Genomic DNA, 20666 nt, shown 5'->3' on the forward strand with positions numbered 1-20666 from the left:
AAGTCTGGAAGTTATTTTTACTTAGTCGAAACTCAGATTTGTATATATGCGTGTCGAAACAGATAATTTAAACTCTTAATTGCAAGTATCAGTTAAAAAGTAAGTTTGTAAAACAAGATAAATGCATTCGCAAAACCACAGCAAATTCCAGTACTACATTCGAGCACTTTTGAGTACACACCACATTAATCCTATGATCTATGTCTGATCGTAACTAAATCTTTTGTGCAGTTGCCAGTGCGACAGACAAGATCAGTTACTTACCTCATTGCCACATTGCTCCCATCGATGACGATATGCCGCAGATTGGATGGATCTTCCCCGTCAGCTCTCCCGGACACTCCACCATCGAAATGGTCAATCGTATCATCAGTCCTTTCCGATGTCCCAGATGGAGATTGATTTCGAAAGGTCGCGGACGCTCCAAGCCGAATCAGTTCGGCCAACAGTTCGTTCTGGCTGGGCTGCGGACCCAGCTTTTGCAGGGCAGTCTGTACTTGCTTTTCGGTGTACCCCAGCTTCAGGGCAAATTCCACTCGTCCAGTGTAATTCGGATCGGACATGACGGCTTCCACAGGATCCCGGGTGACGTACTCGGCAAATTCGGCACCCAGAGTGTCCGACACAGTGCGGCTGACATCGTCGTGGTGAGGATCGTAGGACTCACTGCCCCCTCCCGGCTGCTCGCTCTGTGGAGTGCCAGCGGAATCAGCAACTTCGCAGTCGGAATCGTAGCTCGAGTCTTCAGATTCGAGATTCCTGCCCTGCCGAAACACCTGGAAGCACAAGGTGAAATTTCAGTGCACCAGCACAATATAGTGACTTACCTATTGACAAGGAAGAAAGTACTCTTTCTATAGTATCGAATCTGCATTACAAATAATTGACGAAGCTCTTTTGATTTTGAGATGATATGCAGTGAATGGCCAAATTATTATGACCACTTGGTACTTATACACAGATAGGCCGTGACTCCACATTGTCGCTACTACAGGTCGAAATAGCTATAAAAAGAATGCAGGACAAATGAAGCATCAATTGCGTTGTATATTTCTTCGCGAAAAAATGGGCAAAAATCGTAATTTAACTGAGTTTGATCAGCATAATGGCACCACCTATGAGATTTTTGGGAGCAGCAGTTATTAACATTTACAGAAAATGGACTATCAAGCAGAAAACTGGGTCTCAACATCAGTCTTGTAGTTGTTACAGGCTATTGAATCCTAGACCTAAAAGGAGATTAGCCAGAGTTATTCAGCCGAATAGAAGAGCTACAGTACGTCAAATTGCAGGGAATCTTATCAAGGAGTAAATGCGAAGATCTGTCAATGAACTGCTTGACGCACATTACACCACATAGACTATTTTGAAGGACCGACCAGATTGAAAGCCTCTACCGTCTGCCTTGAATAAGAGCACACGTCTCGAGTTCATAAAGGGGCATAAAGAATGGATAGTGGATGACTGGACAAGAGTCATGTGCGCCGGTGAATCCCGTTTTCAATTACATTATACAGATGACAGAGTACGAACATGAAGAAAACAGTATGGAAGTATTGACTAACACTGATTTCTACAACACTTCAAGCTACTGGAGGCAATATTATGGTTTAAGGAATGTTTAATTGACATTGTATGGATCCTTTTATTACCATTGGACAATGCCTGAATGCCAATGAGTATTTAAGTGTTATCGTAAATCAAGTACATCTTGTTATATTAATGGTATATCCTGATGGGGATGGATACTCCCAACAGGACAGTGCTATGAGATTGAGATCCCCAGATCTCAAGCTAAATGAGAATCTGTGGGATGAGACTGATTGAGTCGTCAGACAGCTGGATCCAGTGCTATCAAATCTCAAGAAATTGGAAAGTGCAATTCTTCGGATATTGTCTGAAATTCCTCGTACTATTTACGAATATCGCAGAGTTCGTTAGTTCATCCATTCATAAGAAGAATCCATGAAGTATTAAGACAAAAATGGTATTGAGGGGTAGTCATAATAATTGGGTCACTCAGTATAACTTTGAAATACAGCGGGGGGGGGGGGGGGGGTTAAATTATTATTTTGATATTCATACAAATGTGAGCCATCAGATGAAGCGCAAAGCAGTAAAGGAGGAGAAACGGTTATTCCAAAATGGCGACTAACAAGCAAAAGGCACTTTGAGTTTTAAATTATGCAAAACTGTCATGGCTGTTTTTATACTGCCAGAACAAATAAGGGTAAACTCACAGAGCACTCTGCATCAGTTTCGTCAAATAAGGACAGTTTAGTTTTATGTCTTACAAAAAAGAGGTCAGATAAAATTAAAAGTTACTGCTCGAAAAGGAAAACGAAAGTGCTTCCATTCCTTAATGAGGCACTATCAGTTTTCATAATTTTAATACTTTTTTGAAATATCGAGTGTTTAAATAGATAATTATTTTGTTATTCGTTTCCAGCAATTCATTTCATTATTCTGTTACAGCGCGAATGTTAGCAGAAGTTGAAATTCGTCAAACTCCGAGGAAAATTTATCCAAGACGAGAGGAATCGAATTATTTCGGAGAGTCAATAAAGAAGACTATATGCACGCCGAGAGAGGGATGGTACTCCTTTATCCATAACAGAAGTATGATTTCTTAAATATTCAGTTGAGGGCCGTATCTACATTAAATATGTATTTAAAATTGTGTAAATATCAAACATAATTAACCTTGAGTAAACAGGTGTTTATTTCAATATTTAATGTATGGATTCAACCAACCCTATTACAATAAATAAACGTTATTTATTAAATAACAACGTGCAGAGATTCAGTTCATGTGCAGGATGGAATTCGTTCTTGACCTACATTTATAATTTTTGATGAAAGCTAAGAGTCATTAAAACTTACGAACTTAAATCTTGGATAGGGCCTGCCAAATTAATCTTTGTTGTCTGTCTGACGATTAAAAAAAACTACTGCAGTTATGCCAGCTCTAAAATGTTATATTTCTTATCCAGGGATGAAAGAAGCTTCAGTGAAATGATGGCTTACTTCTCTTGACTGCGTTCCGACCTGACTGATCACTCCCATCTCTCCCATGCTCTCAGATGGTTTTCCCCTGCTCTTGGCGAGCACTATGTCCTGGGCTTTCTGATCGAGGAATCGTTGGGCGGCCAGGATACAGCGCTCTTGTCCACTGAACAGCACCTGATTCTCGGGCACTTCGAACCTGACAACAGCACTGGACTCGCGTTCCACCTCGTCGCGCATTGGAACCAACTGCTGGAAGATGTCCGGCACATACTGGCAGCGGCGCTCACAGCGGGAGGTACTGTCCGAACAGGCCGCCAGCAGATAATCCTATAGAACATGAAATGGCGAATTTATAAGAAAGATAAAAAGGTAGACACAAAATTTAAAAATTAGTGTATGCAGAAATTTAAATTAATTTTTAAAAAAACCCGACAAAAGCTTTTACTAGTGGTCAGTTTCGAGCAGAAGAAATAGAATTTAGAGCATACCCAGAACAACATAAAAAGTAATTTATTTACTGACCTTTAAGATAATGTTTCATTCAGTAGTAGATGCTCATTAATCATTTTCCCAATCAAAATATGAAAATACGTTAGTGGTTTATTTTCCCCTTTCCTTTTTCACATACGTACATAGAATTTGACGTTATAAAAAGTATCAAACATCTTATTTGCTTTTCATTCTTAAAAATTCTTTCAATGGATAGCTGAAACAACAAACATGCACTATTTTATAGAAATCGGTAGAATTTGTAGCAGTTTGTATGAATACTGAACTTTTATTCATTGTAATGAACTGTGGATCAGAATTTACTTTAAAAGAGCTTAAATCTCTAATAACAAGACAGCACAGAGCAGATGTATTTACTATCACTGCAGGTTATGACTATTTCTCATAGCCCGAAGCCGCTGCTGTCGATAAACATCTGTTTCATTTGCTCGCAAAAGTTTTACTTCTCCTGCCTCCGTCTCAGCGATGCACTTGTTTACTTTCAGGTAATGTTAAAGCACAACTTCAAAGACATTAAAAACGATGTCTAAATAATCTAGTGGACTAAAAGAGAAATTTAAATAATAATAATAACTATAGAATAACTTAACATTGCCTATCAATAATTTCCTTATTTCGAAATCATCATTGCTAATTTTTCCAAATGAACTAACAACTGGAATAAAAATTGCATAAAAATGAATGAAATTGGTATCGTTAAAAAAGATTTTTTTTTTTTTTAAAAATTTTATGATGGTGTGAATTTTTTTAGGAAAATATTTATCGGAAGTTTCCGTGGAAAAAAAAAAAGTCCAAAATCTGAGTCGTTTTTTCATAGCCTGAAGCGATTTTTAGCGCCTTATACCTGTCATTTTTGCTTGCAAGGGCTTTGCTTTTCCTGCCTCCGTTTGAGCAACTGGCTTATATCTGCTTTTAGGCATTGCTAAATCATTAAAGTAAATGAAAATCTGGTAAAAGAATAACATAATAACATAAATCAGAAATTAAAAAGATGGTGATAGAGTAGTTCAGAGTTACTATTAGTTTTAATACATTAAAATTTTTAAAGAATTAACAACAATTGAAACAATATTATGGAAAAAAGAAACCGATATCAGTGAATTAGTAAAATTTTAGATTTTAAGAAGATCTAAACAAAATTTTTTTTTATTGATTATTCGCTTCGCAGCCACGCAGAAACGGCAATATTTCGGTTAATTTCTACTTAACTGAATATTTGACGATTTTTTGCCATTTCAAAAGTAGACAGCATTGTTTTTCTTGTTTTAAAGAGTAAGTGAGTAAAATTTTGTTGAAATCGGTCCAGTCATTTCGGAGGAAATGTGGAACGTACATAGACACAATTACTTCTATTTATATTAAAATTAATAGCACACTATTAAAATTATCGATGCTATCAAATGGAAGCACATTTTCGTATGGCATGACAAGATGCATCGATATTAATTCTAGAAGAAACGAACAATGTGAATATAATTTAGACGCCTTAGAATTATTTTTGGATTTTAATGCATCTCCCTCTTGACACTTACCTTGAAAAATTAAATGGTATGGAATTACTGCATATGTAACAAAAACAATTTAACCGCAATGGTACATGGAATATAGTTGAAGAATTTTTCAAATAAGTGATTTTATTAGAAATTTATTCAGATGTTTGCTTTAATAAGGTTATAAACAGTAATTATAATTTTCCTTCAAAGCACGGTGCAAATTTTTACAGAGTATTTGAAACACTGAAAACTAATTTACTATGGATCACAATTAATAAATTATTTCAATTTTTCCTGCTGCATTAAAATATCCTGTTATTTACTAACTAAAACGACAAAAATGTTTCATATTTATACGTTTTTATTTCAGAATTCATCAGCTTTTCTTGAAATCACGTTTTATTCAAACGATTCTCTTATATTTTCTTAAAAGGTAATATTTGAGCATCTAAAAATATTACAATTAGCTCAATCAAAGTAATCAACATTCACCTTGTTTTTCCTTAAAGATTACAAAGTTGTTGTTTTTTTAAACGAATTTCTGAGCTGACTAAAAAGTGCTATGCTATTAGCATACCAGTTTATTGCAAACAATCTACGAATCATTGCCCTTCAAGATTTTGTGTTCATTGCGAGAATTATTAATCAGCTGGAATATTTAATCTGTTATACTTATTCAACAAGGTAAGTATAACAAAAATAAAAATTTGTGATGAAAAAATTCCACAGCTATGCAAGAATTTTTTAGCAAATCTCTCACAGTATTTGGTTCATTAATTTTAAACATTATTTTTATTCTCTTTTTTTCAACTAAAATGGAATTTCGATGCTTAAGTCTGTTTTCAGCCATTAATTATGTTTTGCAATTAATAATGAAAAGAGAAGCACACACACACAAAAAAAACCCCATTCTCAATTTATGAGAAGTTTATTCAAAAATTAATTGCAATGAGCCTTCGACGCACAAAACATTTATCTGACATTTGAATCGATCACATAAACAAGCAGAAAGAAAAAAAAAAATCACAAGCCGTAAACGATGCCTGATAGAAACGGGGGAAACCGCTGAAGGCTGTTGACAAGGTCGTCAACTTACACTTATGACGACATAATAAAAACTACGTCATCATCAAAAGAGCATGACGTCAGAGGTCATTACACAAAGCAAAGCAAGAACTAGAACACACTGGCAATATTTCGGGAAACATCTTTTACAGCTATTTTTATATTCTCATTCCAATGTATTGTAATTCTTCCGAAATTCGTGCTAAAGAGTTGCTTAGTAAACATTTTAAATCTGGTATCAAATTACAAATATCTATTCAAAAGCACTATTTTTTTAACAAATACATGATTATTAACCGATGTCAAATTCAATATAAGCACAACCAAAGCGGACATATTTTTAAGACATAGGAATGTTTCCAAAAATTGAACATTAACTTTTAGGATGCGAAATACACTTTGTTCGTATGTAAATTTACCTGCAATTAAAAATTAATTTAACCATAAAAATTTCATATTATGATATATCAGTTTTGTCAATAAACTTTTAAATGATATTTTTAACTTAATTTTTAATTTAAAAACTTTTTAAATACCCAGAAGCCTATCAGTAAATCGATTAGACTTTGAAAAAAAGTAAAATAAATAAATGACCGATTTTCTTTTTTTTTTTTTTTTTTTTCAATCTTCCTCACCAAAATGCATTCTTTATTTTGCAATTTAAACAGAAGAATTTTATTTTTTAAAAAGTAAGAAAAACTCTAAATTCATTCATCCACTAAAAATAATTATAATTGCGTATAAAATGCTTATCGATTTTGTGGAAAGTATATGATAATTAATAAACTTACAAAAATATTCATCTCGTAAAAATCGTAAAAAAGAGGATATTAAAATTCTGAGAATGTTCTAAATTGAAACCATTGTTTTATTTTAATTTTACAATATATTCTACATTTAATTCATAAACATAGATTTTTCTAAATATCGCCATTCAATTTGCCAACAAAAGTAATTGACCTTTTCTGTGTATCTAATAAAAGTAGGCACGGCTACGGTATTTGATATATTTGTAAATAAAAATAAGCAGAGTGACAAATATTTAAATACGTAACTAAATTTCGCCTTTTTCTTTTTGTTGTTTATTTATGAGAAATAAGTTCTTAAGATTTTCCCATTTCATTTAGTGACGATTTTTAGAAACACAACCTAGTTAAGATTCGTGTTTTCCCTCTATTTGCTCATTCATGCAATTTTTTTTTCACTTATTTTCACCTTTTTTTTATTCTGTGATCGATAAATCTGTCCATATCAAATATCTTAAGGCAGGCATAGTACAGAATTCTGGAGGGAAAGGTGTCGTTCTCGTCATCTCATCATCTCTAATTCAAAGATCCGTTCCAAACTGTTCTCGCATTGCTTTAAAAGGGTACCAAAATATATCTAAACCTAAACTGCCTTCTTTTCACTTTTTTTTTCCCAGAAAAAAGCAAAAGCAATTTCTCAAATTCAACATATTTCAAAACCATTATTTTATTTACAATCTTAACGAGCTCGAAAGACTGTATGTTAAGTTAAAAATATTTACTGAAGTTTGTTAATGAATGGATTTGAAAACTCGATCATAAGAATGCATTTTTTTTAGGGGTGGGGGGCGTACCTCAAAGTTCAGAAGATTTTTCTTTCATGTATAAAATAATAATAAATTTCCAATAATAACTGCAAAAGCCATTCGCTGAGTTACCGGTACACAAGAGAACATGGAATATCTTTTGCAGATTGTTAATGTTTTATTTCACATTTGATTACACTAATTTATTTCATCCGAAAAGAATGATAATCAATAACCAAAAGTAAAAATATTATTAAAATATTTAGCTTGTTTAACAAGGTGCGTGGTGCGAAACTGTTGTAAAAATAAAGCACTTTTTACGCATCTTAGAAAAAAATTAGGCACTTTTGTATATGCATGCAAACATACATAAACCTGAGCATTTTCTAAACATAGGATGTTTTCTGTTTTATAATGTATATTTGTTTACAATTTTTTAAAAATCAAATTTAAATGTGTGTGTTTTCAAATTTTAATATTTATGTATTTACACATGTCTTCTATGGTATGGTCTTTTTGGATTTGACAAAAACATAAAGATGAAAAGACCCTCATAACCAAAAAATTAAGTCAACTTTTATAAGGTTATAATAAATATTTGTGACCTTTTCCAACATTTTTTAAAATTACCAAATTACCAGTTCATTTTGATGGATACATTATTTCTGAAAATGTCCTTTACAGCCTGACCAAAAAAATGTTTGTATTAGATTTTTATATACGCAGCAACTAATAAGACATAGCTGCAATGGAAAGTGTGAATTTCCTCTAGCTTAAATTCAAGAGCATTTTATATGCTGCCTTATAAATCTAAAAGCGCAAAGCATTCCAGGATGGTTACCATCATAAGATTGGCAAAACTGCCACGAAATTGGCAATAGAACAAAGTGAAATTGAACAATGTATAATTGAGTTTCTTAGATCAAATTTTTTAATAGAAAAGAAAAGCAGTGTTTAGAAATAGTCAAACTATAAAAATAATTATCCTATCACTTCTGAAATTTAGACAAAGGCTTTTTCGAATGTTTTACATTTCGAAAAACTAAATAAAAACCTCCTTTTTAATCTATATGCAAAAACACAAAATTTTCTTACCTTAGCTTTAAAAAAATTGCAGAAAAAGATGGTTCTATATATATTACGAAGAATTGCTAGCTTTCATAAATAACGGAATCAAATTCGCGAAGTATAAAGACACCAGCTCTGCAGTTAGAAGCAAAATGAAAATAGTATTTTTTTTTTTTTTTTAAATGCCAGCCGATACGCTTTTATAAAGTATCTTTTTGAAGTCAGTGCGAGAACAATATATCGCATTACCTCAAAAAATTTAACAATACTCGTCAAATGAATCTTAATTAATGGGCAGCTTTAAAGTTCTAATTTTAAATTAAAACAAAGAAAGCATTTTTTTTTTTTTTTTTTTTTTTTTTTTAATGTTGCAACGCTAGCAGCGATAAAATCACGTGATTCGATGAAGCAATGATGGTGTTTTGAATTTTATTACAATAAAAATAATTATTACAAATTGTGTCCAAACTTAATTTTTTTAAGAATTATTAAAACTAAAGAAAAAACGCTTTCATTCAAACAAAATTGATACCAAAGAAAAGCTACTTAAAGCTTTTTTTTTTTTTTTTCAAGACAGTATGAAAAATTATTTTTGAGCGATAATATTCATAAGAAATATTTCACAATTTTGGTCATTTTTTATTTCTCAATGATTAATCCTTATCTTACCCTCTTTTTTAACCAATCGATACAGACTAAGAGCATTTTTGATACACAAAAGTCCTGTTTAAAAGGAAGCCCAAATGTTTGCCAAAGGTGGACATTTGTGGAATCGTTAATTAATCTTGATGATAATATGCAAATTAAACATTTAATATACGCATATACATTAAAATTAATTTAACATACATTTCACAATAATTTAGATTTTTAAGATACTTTCATTTCAAATAAAAAAAAATCCAGACAATTTTTTAATAATAGAGGCATAAGTGAAATAATTTTTAAAAATAAAACAAAATGTCCTTTTTTTTACCATTGGTAATTCTGAATTTCTACTTTTATTTTGTTTGAGATTAGAAAATAGCAATGTTAAAAAGATTGCTCAAAATAAAATTTTGACTCCATTTTCAGATTTTTACAATTTACCTTATAAAAGCCAATGGTCACGAAAGAGTATTTTTTAAATGCATCACAATATCAAAACCTTCTTGACACCAGCACTGAAAGCGAGCTGGTAGAGCCTTATCCACATTAATCAGGGAACTAAAATGAAAAGCAGAAGGAGGGAAACCGACTCACCCATTTCACATGTTCATCTAAAGTAGGAAGAGTCGATAAAGACTGTCGACTCATGACACAAATCGTTTGTCACCTGCGGTGAAACTCCATATGGCTACGGCGAATCACAGACTTTCAAAACATCAAAGCGGGTTGCAAATTGAAAACAAAAGCTACACATTTTTTTTTAAGAAAGTAAGAATTTGACCTGAGCGTTCATCACACACAGGACTTCAATCACCGATTTGCTTCCTTCTTTGCAAATCCCAAACGATTTTACTTTGCTCTTTTATTAGCAATCTCAGCCAGTAGTTTCGGAATCGGCAACACATCAGACCGTCACGTACAAAAGCATCTTTCCGGAGCGATTTATTCCAATACGAATTTCGTTGCAAAATATCAACTGCTGTTTTATCCTCAGTAACAGTTGTATGTAAAGGATGAAAAGGTCGGAAATTTCAAAACTTGTGCACACAGCCTTTAAAACCGATGAGAAAACAAAACGAAAACTGAGCAGAGAATTCCTTTTTTATGCTTCTAACCTAGTTATTTACGTACGGTAGAAACGCTCGGGAATCAACAAGTGCTACATCCTGTTCCGAAACTATGAATGCGGCAGGTTTAGTAGCGTATCCGTGATGCCTCAAAAAACGTGAGGAACTTTTTTTTATTTCTTTGACAGGTTTGCCGACTTGTTTTTGAGAGGATTCCCGCCAAAAAGATCGCCACATTCACCTGTGGAAGGTCGCCAAAACAATGGTAAACGTTTTACACATGATCGTCATAGCAAGGAAAGAAAAAGAGAAAAGGAAGGGGGGGGGGCAAATAATGAAAATAGAAAGAAGGAAAAAACTTTTTTTCCTTCTCGTGTATGAAATACACAAATGTAACTGTCAAAAATTTTGATTCCGAGATTTTGACGAATTTTCACGTTTTAGATTACTCCGAGCAAAACAAAAAGGGGGAGGGGAATGTGTTTGTTTGTGAACACAATAACTTAAAAATTCTTTTAGTTGGACAGATGAAATTTGATAAGTGATCTTTACACAAAATGTGTAGATTTCTAACAAATTTTGTGCGAAATCAGTTCTCAGGAAGTCTCCCTACGTGAAAATGCTATCTCCAAAGCGTAAACAGTAACGTAGACAATAAAATTTGGAATACATATTTAGCATCTGAAATGCAGATTTGCATCAAATTATTGGTCAAACTGCTTTATCAGAACTGCAGTGATGGTTTACCTGCACTGCGAGAATACCGCTGCTCGGAAGGTTTGCGAAAAGCAAAAAGACGATTTCTCAATTTGAAGAAACCGAAGTATTGGATGTGCTTCCAGGAAGAGGACGGAAATGGGTTTTAAATGAAAGTGTGATATAAATCTCTAATCATGTGGTTAAAAGAACGTCCGGATTTCGGTATTCTTCGACAATTTCTTGAGAGGTGTCAATTTGTCTCTCTCTTGATTAACAGTATGAAAAGTTCTGCAATCCATTTTAAAGTAGTATTTACATATGATCCACATGGTACAAAAGGTGCACCCTCCAAAACCGGAGCAATGCACTGATTTTGGTTACCGATTTCAGGCCACTAATAACCGTTGACAGTGCATGGTCTTGGAATATTTTACTCCTGTCTGAGCAGTAGCATGCTGGTTACACTGGTGTGGTTTTATTTACGATTCCATTCTTGACCCCTTTCTTCTTTGAGAACATTCCTCAAGGACCTAAAAGAATTTCAAGTCACTGGTGTCAACCATTGAGAACTTCTAAGGCAGCAAGACATTCTTGCCTTACGGCAAACGCGAATGATTAGGGACTATTGTCTGTCCTCAAACAAGATGATGCGACACTATATACTGCTCTAATCGAGAAGGAGATGCTTCGTGCTTACTTCGGAGATGATTCGGTAACTTCCAGACATATTCGATCTGCCTGATCAAACTTCAATCCTTGTAATTTCTGGAAGATTGCGTCTACGCACTCTGTCTGAACTCAAAACAGGAATAACACACCATGTAGGTACAATTCTTCAAGAAATACTTGGCGTTATTGTAAAAAACGTTTTGATGTGATTAAATAAATTTAGTGCTTCAAGTTTTTGTGTTCTTTGTACGCCACTTTCTCACATGGGGATCGAAATTTAAATTATCAATTTTCATTGCAAATATCTTTCCCCTATGGTTCAAATAATGCATATACCAAGTTTCAGCAATATACATCAACCAGAACGGTAACTAACACACGTCAACTAACGTAAGTTTGAATAGCGTCACATAAACTATGACCACCTAGAACACAACAAATATTCATAAAACAATGGATAATGCTAAGAGGTAAAAAAAAAAAAAAAAAAAAAAAATGAATAATAGAGTTACAAAGTGAAATCTATCGTGTCCTTCAACCGCATTAGGTCGGATGTTTGAAACTCTTTCACTTATATTTAACAGATTTGTAAACACTGGATAGTGTGGCTTCACAATATCTTCATTGCTTTGTAATAGAAAAAAAAAAAATGCTCAACTTTTTTTTTTTTTTTTTTTAACAATAGACAGAGTACATCACATTACTGGGTGAAACGGTGATACTCAAGTTTTTACATAGATCCCAAGTACCTAATTAATGAATTTTCTATGTACAGTTTATTTCTAAAGCAAGAATAACAATGTTAATCCGAGTTATTATTTAATTTCATATCTTTTTTTAAAGTGGAAATAAAACAAGAGGGGAAAAAGTAGACTAAAAGATTTATATTGCAGTAGATACAAGGTCGGAACATGCTATTTTTAATCTCCATTATTTACAGAAGCAAATTCTAGATAAATGAAGACAATTTATTTCATGTTGCAATGCAGAAGTTTAGAAAATGTATTTTTACACCGGCTCTTTGTTTTTTTAATACTGGCCTCGGCGTATATACAACGAAATTTCATATTTTAAGAATCAAACCCGACTTTTGCGTTGCTTGCAGTTTGAGTCAAAGCATTGTTTGCCAAAATTCCCACCGAGGACAAGCTGAGTAAATGGCAGCAGGTTATCCTTAATGCAAGCATAATTTTTTTTATGCTTGGCGACCACAGGTGAAGTGCAGAGATGCCTGTTCATTGCAACAAAAGGCTGGGCAAATCATCATCGATATACTACTTCGTCATGGCAGTACGATGCCCAGCCATCTGGACCATCCAGATTCCGCATTTTTTTTTCCCATCGTTAAATATCAATGATTGCTAGTTCACTCCATAAGATATTATTTAGAGCCCACAACATTCTTTTTGACTTATTATATGGCTTCAGAGCCGATTTCTTTTTCATTTTATTATGAGCAATTGTCTCTGTTTCCAAAATCCGTAAACGAATTATATTCTTCGATACTCCGAGTTCCGATGACCAAGAATAGTCGTTTGTTTGGTACTCGATAGTCTTTGGATTCAACTTTCATCAAGCTTATTCGTCACATGCAGTCTCCCAGATCTGCGTTTTATTTTATATACGTATTTACTAAATAACGCTCAACAAATAGATTTTCTTTAAACGATTAACAATAGCGCAAATTTCTGAAACAAACTTGCAGAATGCCGAATCTTCGCAATCTTATTCATTTGAATTTCCTTCACTCGCTGCATCTAAATTACGAAGTGATTGCATTTGCAGAACTTAAGTATCATCTTTTTTAAATTTGCATATACTAAAAAATTCGCAGAACACTTGAAACGCACATTTGTTTGCGATTGTGACGTCAAGAAATATTACCATATAGATAAACATATGGCTCTTCCGCACAAAACAAAGCAATAGCTGGTCCCGCAACAAATAATCAGGTATGAGGGTTCGAAACGATGGCTCCACGCTCACTAAGCCCGCCCCCAACCGCGTTAAGCATTTAGCTTTCATTATTCATGATCATAATGGGTCTTTCTGTACTAAATCGATAATGTATTATATAACATAATATTCAACCTTATTTTTTTCTTTTCCGATCTCGCATCAGACTCCAGATAGTCATGCTAACTCTGCAGTTTGCCGCAGGAGGGCGTTATAGGTGATCTCATCGCGTAGCGCATTACCACTTGACTATACTTGGACAGCACTTTTTCCGAAGTTAACAGTCATTTTCCATTTTACAACTTTTGGAACTCAGTTTTAAAATTTTTCCGTCATTGTATATTTGATGGACAAACCTACCAGTCTTTACACTCTATCCTCTTATGCTAATAGAAAATAAGAAGCTTTTAATTTTTTAACAGGTTCGTAACAAAACTTTGTGAATAACAACCAAAATTCTTCCCAATTTTCTAGCTTAAATTAGATTAGTATCATTATACTCATTCAAGTTTTGAAACTACATAAGTATTATCTAGGGATGGGTCTCGTCATTTTGAACTATAGTTGATGAAAAAGGAGGATCCCGAATTGTTGCTGCTCCTCAAACTTCAACACCACACCAACATACAGAAAATTTAAACATTAACATATTGAACTTCCATTATGTATGCATACATGCCAGTTGTTCAATGGAATGGGATTTCGAATCCGCTACCCTGCAGTTCTGATAATGAAACTAAATGACGAGTCTCTTGACGATATGGAAAATGACTCATAAGGATGTTTTCATAACGAAAATTATCCATAATTCCCAGCATAAATACAAAAATAGTTAAATAAAGCTTATCCAAAGAAGGTTTGCATTATTCAAAATTCTATCCGTTTCTACACACACATTTCAACGTGGGAGAGTAATTTTCAACAGGATCACGATAGAAAAGGTTTTGTTCAATCATATTTAATGCGGTATTAAGAAAATTTTCATGCATCATTTTCAATACAAATGAAACAAAAAAAAAGTTTTAATGCTTACTTTTATTTAAGGCATACAGAATCTGTATTACAAATAACCCAACGAAAAAGTGTTTACAAATATTTTAACAGATGAGAATATTATTTATTCGACGAATTTAATTTTAAAACGCACAGAGAGTAAAAGATAAATTAAATCTAACAGTAGATCAAACAACCATTTAATGAATACATTTCAATTCCTTACCAATTCCATTCTCATATAAAATTCCTCTTTTTAGCAATTCTATTCATCTGATAACATTTTACAATTAAACATCATTCTAAATATTTAGAAATTTATCTTTTATAGTTCCAGATTTGCATAAAATATTGGACGAAATTATTCATTTCCCAAACAACACTTTTTGGAATTCGGCCGTTTTTGCCAAATATTAATGTGAAATACATTTTATTTATTATTTAATATTAATGTTTTAATACGCCTCTCTTAAATTCATTCGTGCGTTCTATGCTACAGATTGCAGACAGTTCAGTTTTGCACAACTCAGTCGACTTCGACAAACGCAGTTTAAACTAGTCAATCCGAGACTCAATCACAGCACTGTAATCATCGGCTATTTTAAAAGTATTTCAGCTTCAGGATACTAGAACCTTCTGGGTCGCCAAAGAGTTGTCTCACTTAATATCCCCAGTGCGAGGAAAGCAATGAAAAATTTGTTTCGGTAGATGAATAAAAATATTATAATAAATTTCATTTAATTCCACGCATTGAAGAATCGCGTACGGAAGATAATAAATTCAAGGAAATTTTTTACCAAGCTGAAAATTATATTTATAATTTAAATAAGCTGAGATACTTTTGAAACCAAAACAACCGTAGCATGCGTTTTCGGGCGAGCCACTCAGCTGCCAACGAACCCGACCGCATCCAACTCAGGTGCATCGTCTCACCTGTCGCCAGAGCGCTGCGTCGCCAAGCGCTGGCTGCCAAGCCAAGTTCACGAAGACGGATCGCCGTGCGTTCTGGGGTCCGGTTGGGATGGGCCCCGCAGCGCAAAGGGAACCCGTACGCAACCAGGATCTGCCATCGAGATTGAGGGGAGGGGGTGCCGCTCCCACAGGGAACAGAAACAGTTTGGGCCCGTTTCTTCCAAGAAAAGGGTGGCGGCAGGTTTCCCACCTTCAACCTAAATAATGTCTTAAGCTGTGAGACATTATAAATTTAATAATATATTTCTCATAGAATTATAAGTGAAGACGGGTAGCTCTATTTTGTTAAATGGCAAACAACACAGTAGTATGCTTCATATGGTTCATTGTTACTCACTATATTATAATTTGTAAAAAAGAGAAATAGCATTAGTAAAGTAAAATTCCAATTTTACATTTTTTTTAAAGACGCTCATTTCAAATAATTTAAGAAACCAGCAATCTTTGGTGACCAGCTATTTGATCTCAATATTAATACATTAATTTGTAACATCAAGCAACCTCGATGAGCCACCCCTTTTTTAAATTCTTGCTTTTGCTTGCTGACATTTAATAACTGTAGAGTAAGAATCAATAACACAAAAATCATGTTTTCGCTTTCATGGCGCTTTCGTAACACACTTTCGGAGCTCCGCAGAGAAAAAACAAGCTTCGATTAATTTTCAACTAATTTACATTCCAATTAAAACCTTTGAAAAAAAGCACCTGCTATTCAAGAAGTAATCACATATCCGAATTATTAGTTCAAGATATCATGGTGAGCCGACTGTTTAAAAGAATGACAATAGAAATCCGTGAACTAGAGCCCGGTAGTACGCTCTTTAAAATATGTCGTCTCATAATCATCAAAATAAGCATATCACCAATCTGTTGAATAAATGAATCGCTTGTATGCCCCTGCCTACAAGCATTGTTTGGTATATTTCAGCTAATCGAACAAGAATGATTACTTTCTATTTTATATCACCAAAACATTCAATTAGATTAACGAAGTTTCAAAAAATGAGCCGAATTTCGAATAGAAGTGACATTAATATTATAATAATAAATATAACATTTTTAAATCCCCTTTAATAATTCAGTAAATTTACTCTACTGGTAAAGTTTGTTTATCAATAAAATTGGATGAGTTTTTAGACAAGAAGGAAGAAATAAAATCAATTTTCAATCCAATTACAAATTAAAACAGCAAAACATTAAAACAAGATTTATGAGGATTTATATTTAATAAGCATGCATACCATTTATGCATTCGGTGACGTTCAAATACATTCGAACACACACTGAAACGCTAAATTGAAAAGTTTAGAAAACAGCATATATGTTGTTGTTTTTTTCACTTGAACAAAAATCAAAGAATTAAAACACAAACAAGCTTCAAAATAAATAAGCTAAATAAAATTTCAACTCCATTGCATTTAAAAAAGAGCTCCTTTGCATACATTTAACATGAACCGTTGTTCAGTTATTAATCTAGCTGGAAACTCAAAGCACAAACTCTAAGCTCCTGATACGACCCGCGCCACATTTGATTTCTTTAACTATGTCAAACTACCGATCAAAAAACCGCGGTATGTAAAATAAACAATGATTAAAGGAGTTTGTAAAAGTCGATTAAAATTATGAATAAAACACTCCACAATGATTATTTTTTATTTATAAATGTTCTGTAATAGAATTGCAGAATACCATTTTAATATTTTCCTTCAACAGGTTAAAATCCATCACTAATAACTATGTAAATAAATTCAATCTGACCGTGATGATTATTTTTAACAAAAATGATAGCTAAATAAATTTGCAAAAAATTGATTTCTTAATAGGAAATACTTTCGTTTTCATTAATGGTTTATGCGTGAGCCTTCAGTATTTACTGTCTTGTGATTTACGTTCCGGAGTTGAAGGCGATCGATTTTACCGGAGGAGGCGTGTTTTACATAGCATTCACGGAGCATAGCTCGATGCGCAACCGCGACGCCCACGCGCACATCTCAGATTCAGAGGATGGGGCGCCCGTGTGGGTGTTTGGTTTTTCGATTTACTATTTAAATGGTTGATAAAATGTGGAAGATAAGAATTTGCAGTGATCTTAATTCAAAGAAGAATGGTGAAATTCTAAATAAAATAGTATGGCGAAATTCTAAAAATAAAAAAATAATTCAAATTAAACAGCATTGGGCTTTTGCATTTGGATCTTGGATGGTAAATTGAATGTTTTAACCCACCAGTTGATGACTATGCTTTGTCCTATCAAAATCAAAATTTTAATTGTCACGCTAATAAAATTTCCCGTTTTGCATTTAATGGATAACATTTATAAAAATTTGAAATGCATATAATTCTTTTTAAAATCTAAATCATGCAGACGAATTTTTTTAAAGAATTCGACATCAATACTTTTAAGCCCCCCCTTATTATATATATATATATATTCGATATTATTAAAAAAAAGGATAAGGTTAATTCGTTGCATTGCAAATCGTGCATTTAATTGATTATGTATCCATTCTCTTTTTTAGTCGCATTTTGAATATTTGCAAAACTTCAACTTGTATATAAAACCAACTGGAGTGGTCTCTCCAAGACTTTCTCACCTATTCTTTATTAAAAGTGTTATCCTCCACAAAAATAATGGATCTTGGGTAAGGCAGAGAACGTATTAGCGTACATTAATTACGAAATATTAACATTCAGCAAGAATTTGGCATTTTACTGAATTTATCGTTTGATCCCTGGCGAGTTTTTTGATGATTAATCCCTGACATGTTGAATAGTAGAAACCGAAAATGGAATTTGTGTTTTAGACGCTTTCTTCCCGACACATTGAAACAAAAATTTGACATAGAACTACAATTGTAGAGACAAAATATATCAAATTTGATACTTTTAAGTCAGTGCGTTTTTAAGTTATCACGTTTCCATACTTCTGAAAGAACAGACTGACAGACAGTCCACTCCTTATTGAATTTGGCTGAACATTTGATAGGTCTTTACACTATGGATTTTAAATCTGCGTATCGAATTTTATCCACTAGCTCTCTTCGTTTTGTATTTATCGTGTTAATCTACATTCGAGCAGTCGGACAGACAGACCCTCACCATTTGATAGAAATTTAGACTTGGTATACGGTGCGAAGACTGCGTACCAAATTTCATCCGTCTAGTTTAAAACGTGTTTAGTCAGCTTTGTCACGGACGCACATGATGCCAAAAATGTGTTTTTCGAACTCAAGGAGGTCTAAAACGTGGAGATTCGCCAAAATCTCGAGTTTGAATTTTTTGACGATTACAACACTTTCTCTCATTCATACGAGAGTGTAAAAAGAGAACCAGATGAGATAAATAATGAAAGTAAAACTTTTATATTCTGCAATTATTCGCGATATTATTTTATTCATAAATCATCATTCTCATTGATTGATTAAAATAAGATGAAAATGGGATTTTTAGCGACAAAGGCCTATATCCCTCAATGCCAAAAGGGTGCATTTAACACTTCAGAGATTGTAAAAAGATCCGAAGTTTATTAGAAAAGCGCTTTTTAAATAGAGGTTTTGAGTGATGAAAAGGGACCGAAGATAAAAATTAAATTTTCCACAATGGTCAGATCCATGAATTGCCTATTCGGAACTGAACAGGATGGTGCACTCAATGATATTTTCAAAACTGCGACACTGACAACGAGGATTATTGCGCGGAGCAAATCTGTTGAACAGGGCCATTCGGGTTAGAAGGCGCACAGTTACGATCACTATCTATACTATTAGCAAAAAAAAAAAAAAAAAAAAAAAAAAAATGTCTTACCAACTTAAAAACTAAATAATTAATTCTCATTAAGAGGAGAAATATTTTTAATGCAATTATAAAAGGTATTCACTGCTTTTTAATAACTTGAAAAAAATGCAAGCAAAAAATTTCAGCAAAATATATCAAAATCATTTAACGTTTATTTCTTCTATCGCTGTTATCTTGAAACGACATAACGGTGTTTTACATTCACCACATAAGTGAACCGTAAAATATTTCCATCCTTTTGTGCTGAATAGCTATGAAGTCCTCCTGAAAAAAAATCGCTGCCTGCCCCCCCCCCTCTTCCCGATCTAAAATTCACGAGGCCCGCTCTCATCTGCTTTTTAAAGAACAGGGAACTTTTACAAATTAATATTGTCCACAATATTCCTTCATTGTTTTTGTGAAAAATGTAGCAGTTTGGATCACGGTTTAGGATCCTTTAAAGCATTCGAGCAAACACACACAAAAGAAACTTTGAAACGAAACTATTTTCATACACTCTACGTATCCTTATCACAACTATATATGGATTTCTTTTTTCTGGGCATTACAGTTTTCGTCTCTTGGCCGTTAATCGTCTAAAAATCTAAGCAATACACATATTAACCCTGCACTGTTTTTTTAAAAATAGTAATGGGGCGTCCAGTGATATCAGATGAAAAAAAAAAAATGCAAAGAAAGACCGGGGAAGAATCTAGCAATTTTAAAAGCTGATCGTGAAGCAGCCAAGTTGGCAGCAAAACGTGAAAAGATATTTCGATTGACTAATATTCGTATCACTAATATTGTTCTTATATATCCAATATAAGAAATTTCGGTGATATAAGAACATATGTTACTTATATCTCCAATATTTAGACATTGGAGATATAAGCAAAGAATTGTGCGGCTTCGAGTTTTGAATCGAAAGACGGTCGATCGAAAAATGTATGTTCTCTTCATGGAGAAATTAATCTTCCAGCATTGAACGAATGGCCAGTGGAGTTTAAAAACTTGATACAGTTAGCAAGTATTGATGAACATCGCGTACAGCATCGGGCAATATCGGGGTTGGCGAGCGAAAGCAAGCAGGGAGCGCCCTAGTATATATAAAATAAAATGAAGCAGTCTTTTTTTATGATATTTTTCTTCACTTTTTTTAATACCAGAAAGCAAATTTTTGTGACAAAGGCA

The 20666-nt window shown here is 33.4% G+C and overlaps 1 protein-coding gene across 3 annotated transcripts in view; it reads right to left on the reverse strand.

Annotated features, from left to right (window-relative positions):
• The window catches only part of LOC129990071 (probable ribonuclease ZC3H12B), an 84815-nt gene that overhangs the window by 19688 nt on the left and 44461 nt on the right, over positions 1 to 20666 (reverse strand). For 2 of the 3 annotated variants that reach the window (XM_056098122.1, XM_056098124.1), the window contains exons 2-3: positions 3028 to 3336; positions 265 to 776 (exon numbers count right to left, since the gene is read on the reverse strand). In XM_056098122.1, coding sequence (XP_055954097.1) covers positions 265 to 776; positions 3028 to 3336 — 821 coding nt within the window. Of the gene's footprint in view, positions 1 to 264; positions 777 to 3027; positions 3337 to 9939; positions 10537 to 20666 lie in introns of those variants that run through there. The other variant, XM_056098123.1, reaches the window with a different exon arrangement.

Source organism: Argiope bruennichi, chromosome 2 (genome assembly GCF_947563725.1).
Source record: "Argiope bruennichi chromosome 2, qqArgBrue1.1, whole genome shotgun sequence".
Classification (NCBI taxonomy): domain Eukaryota; kingdom Metazoa; phylum Arthropoda; class Arachnida; order Araneae; family Araneidae; genus Argiope; species Argiope bruennichi.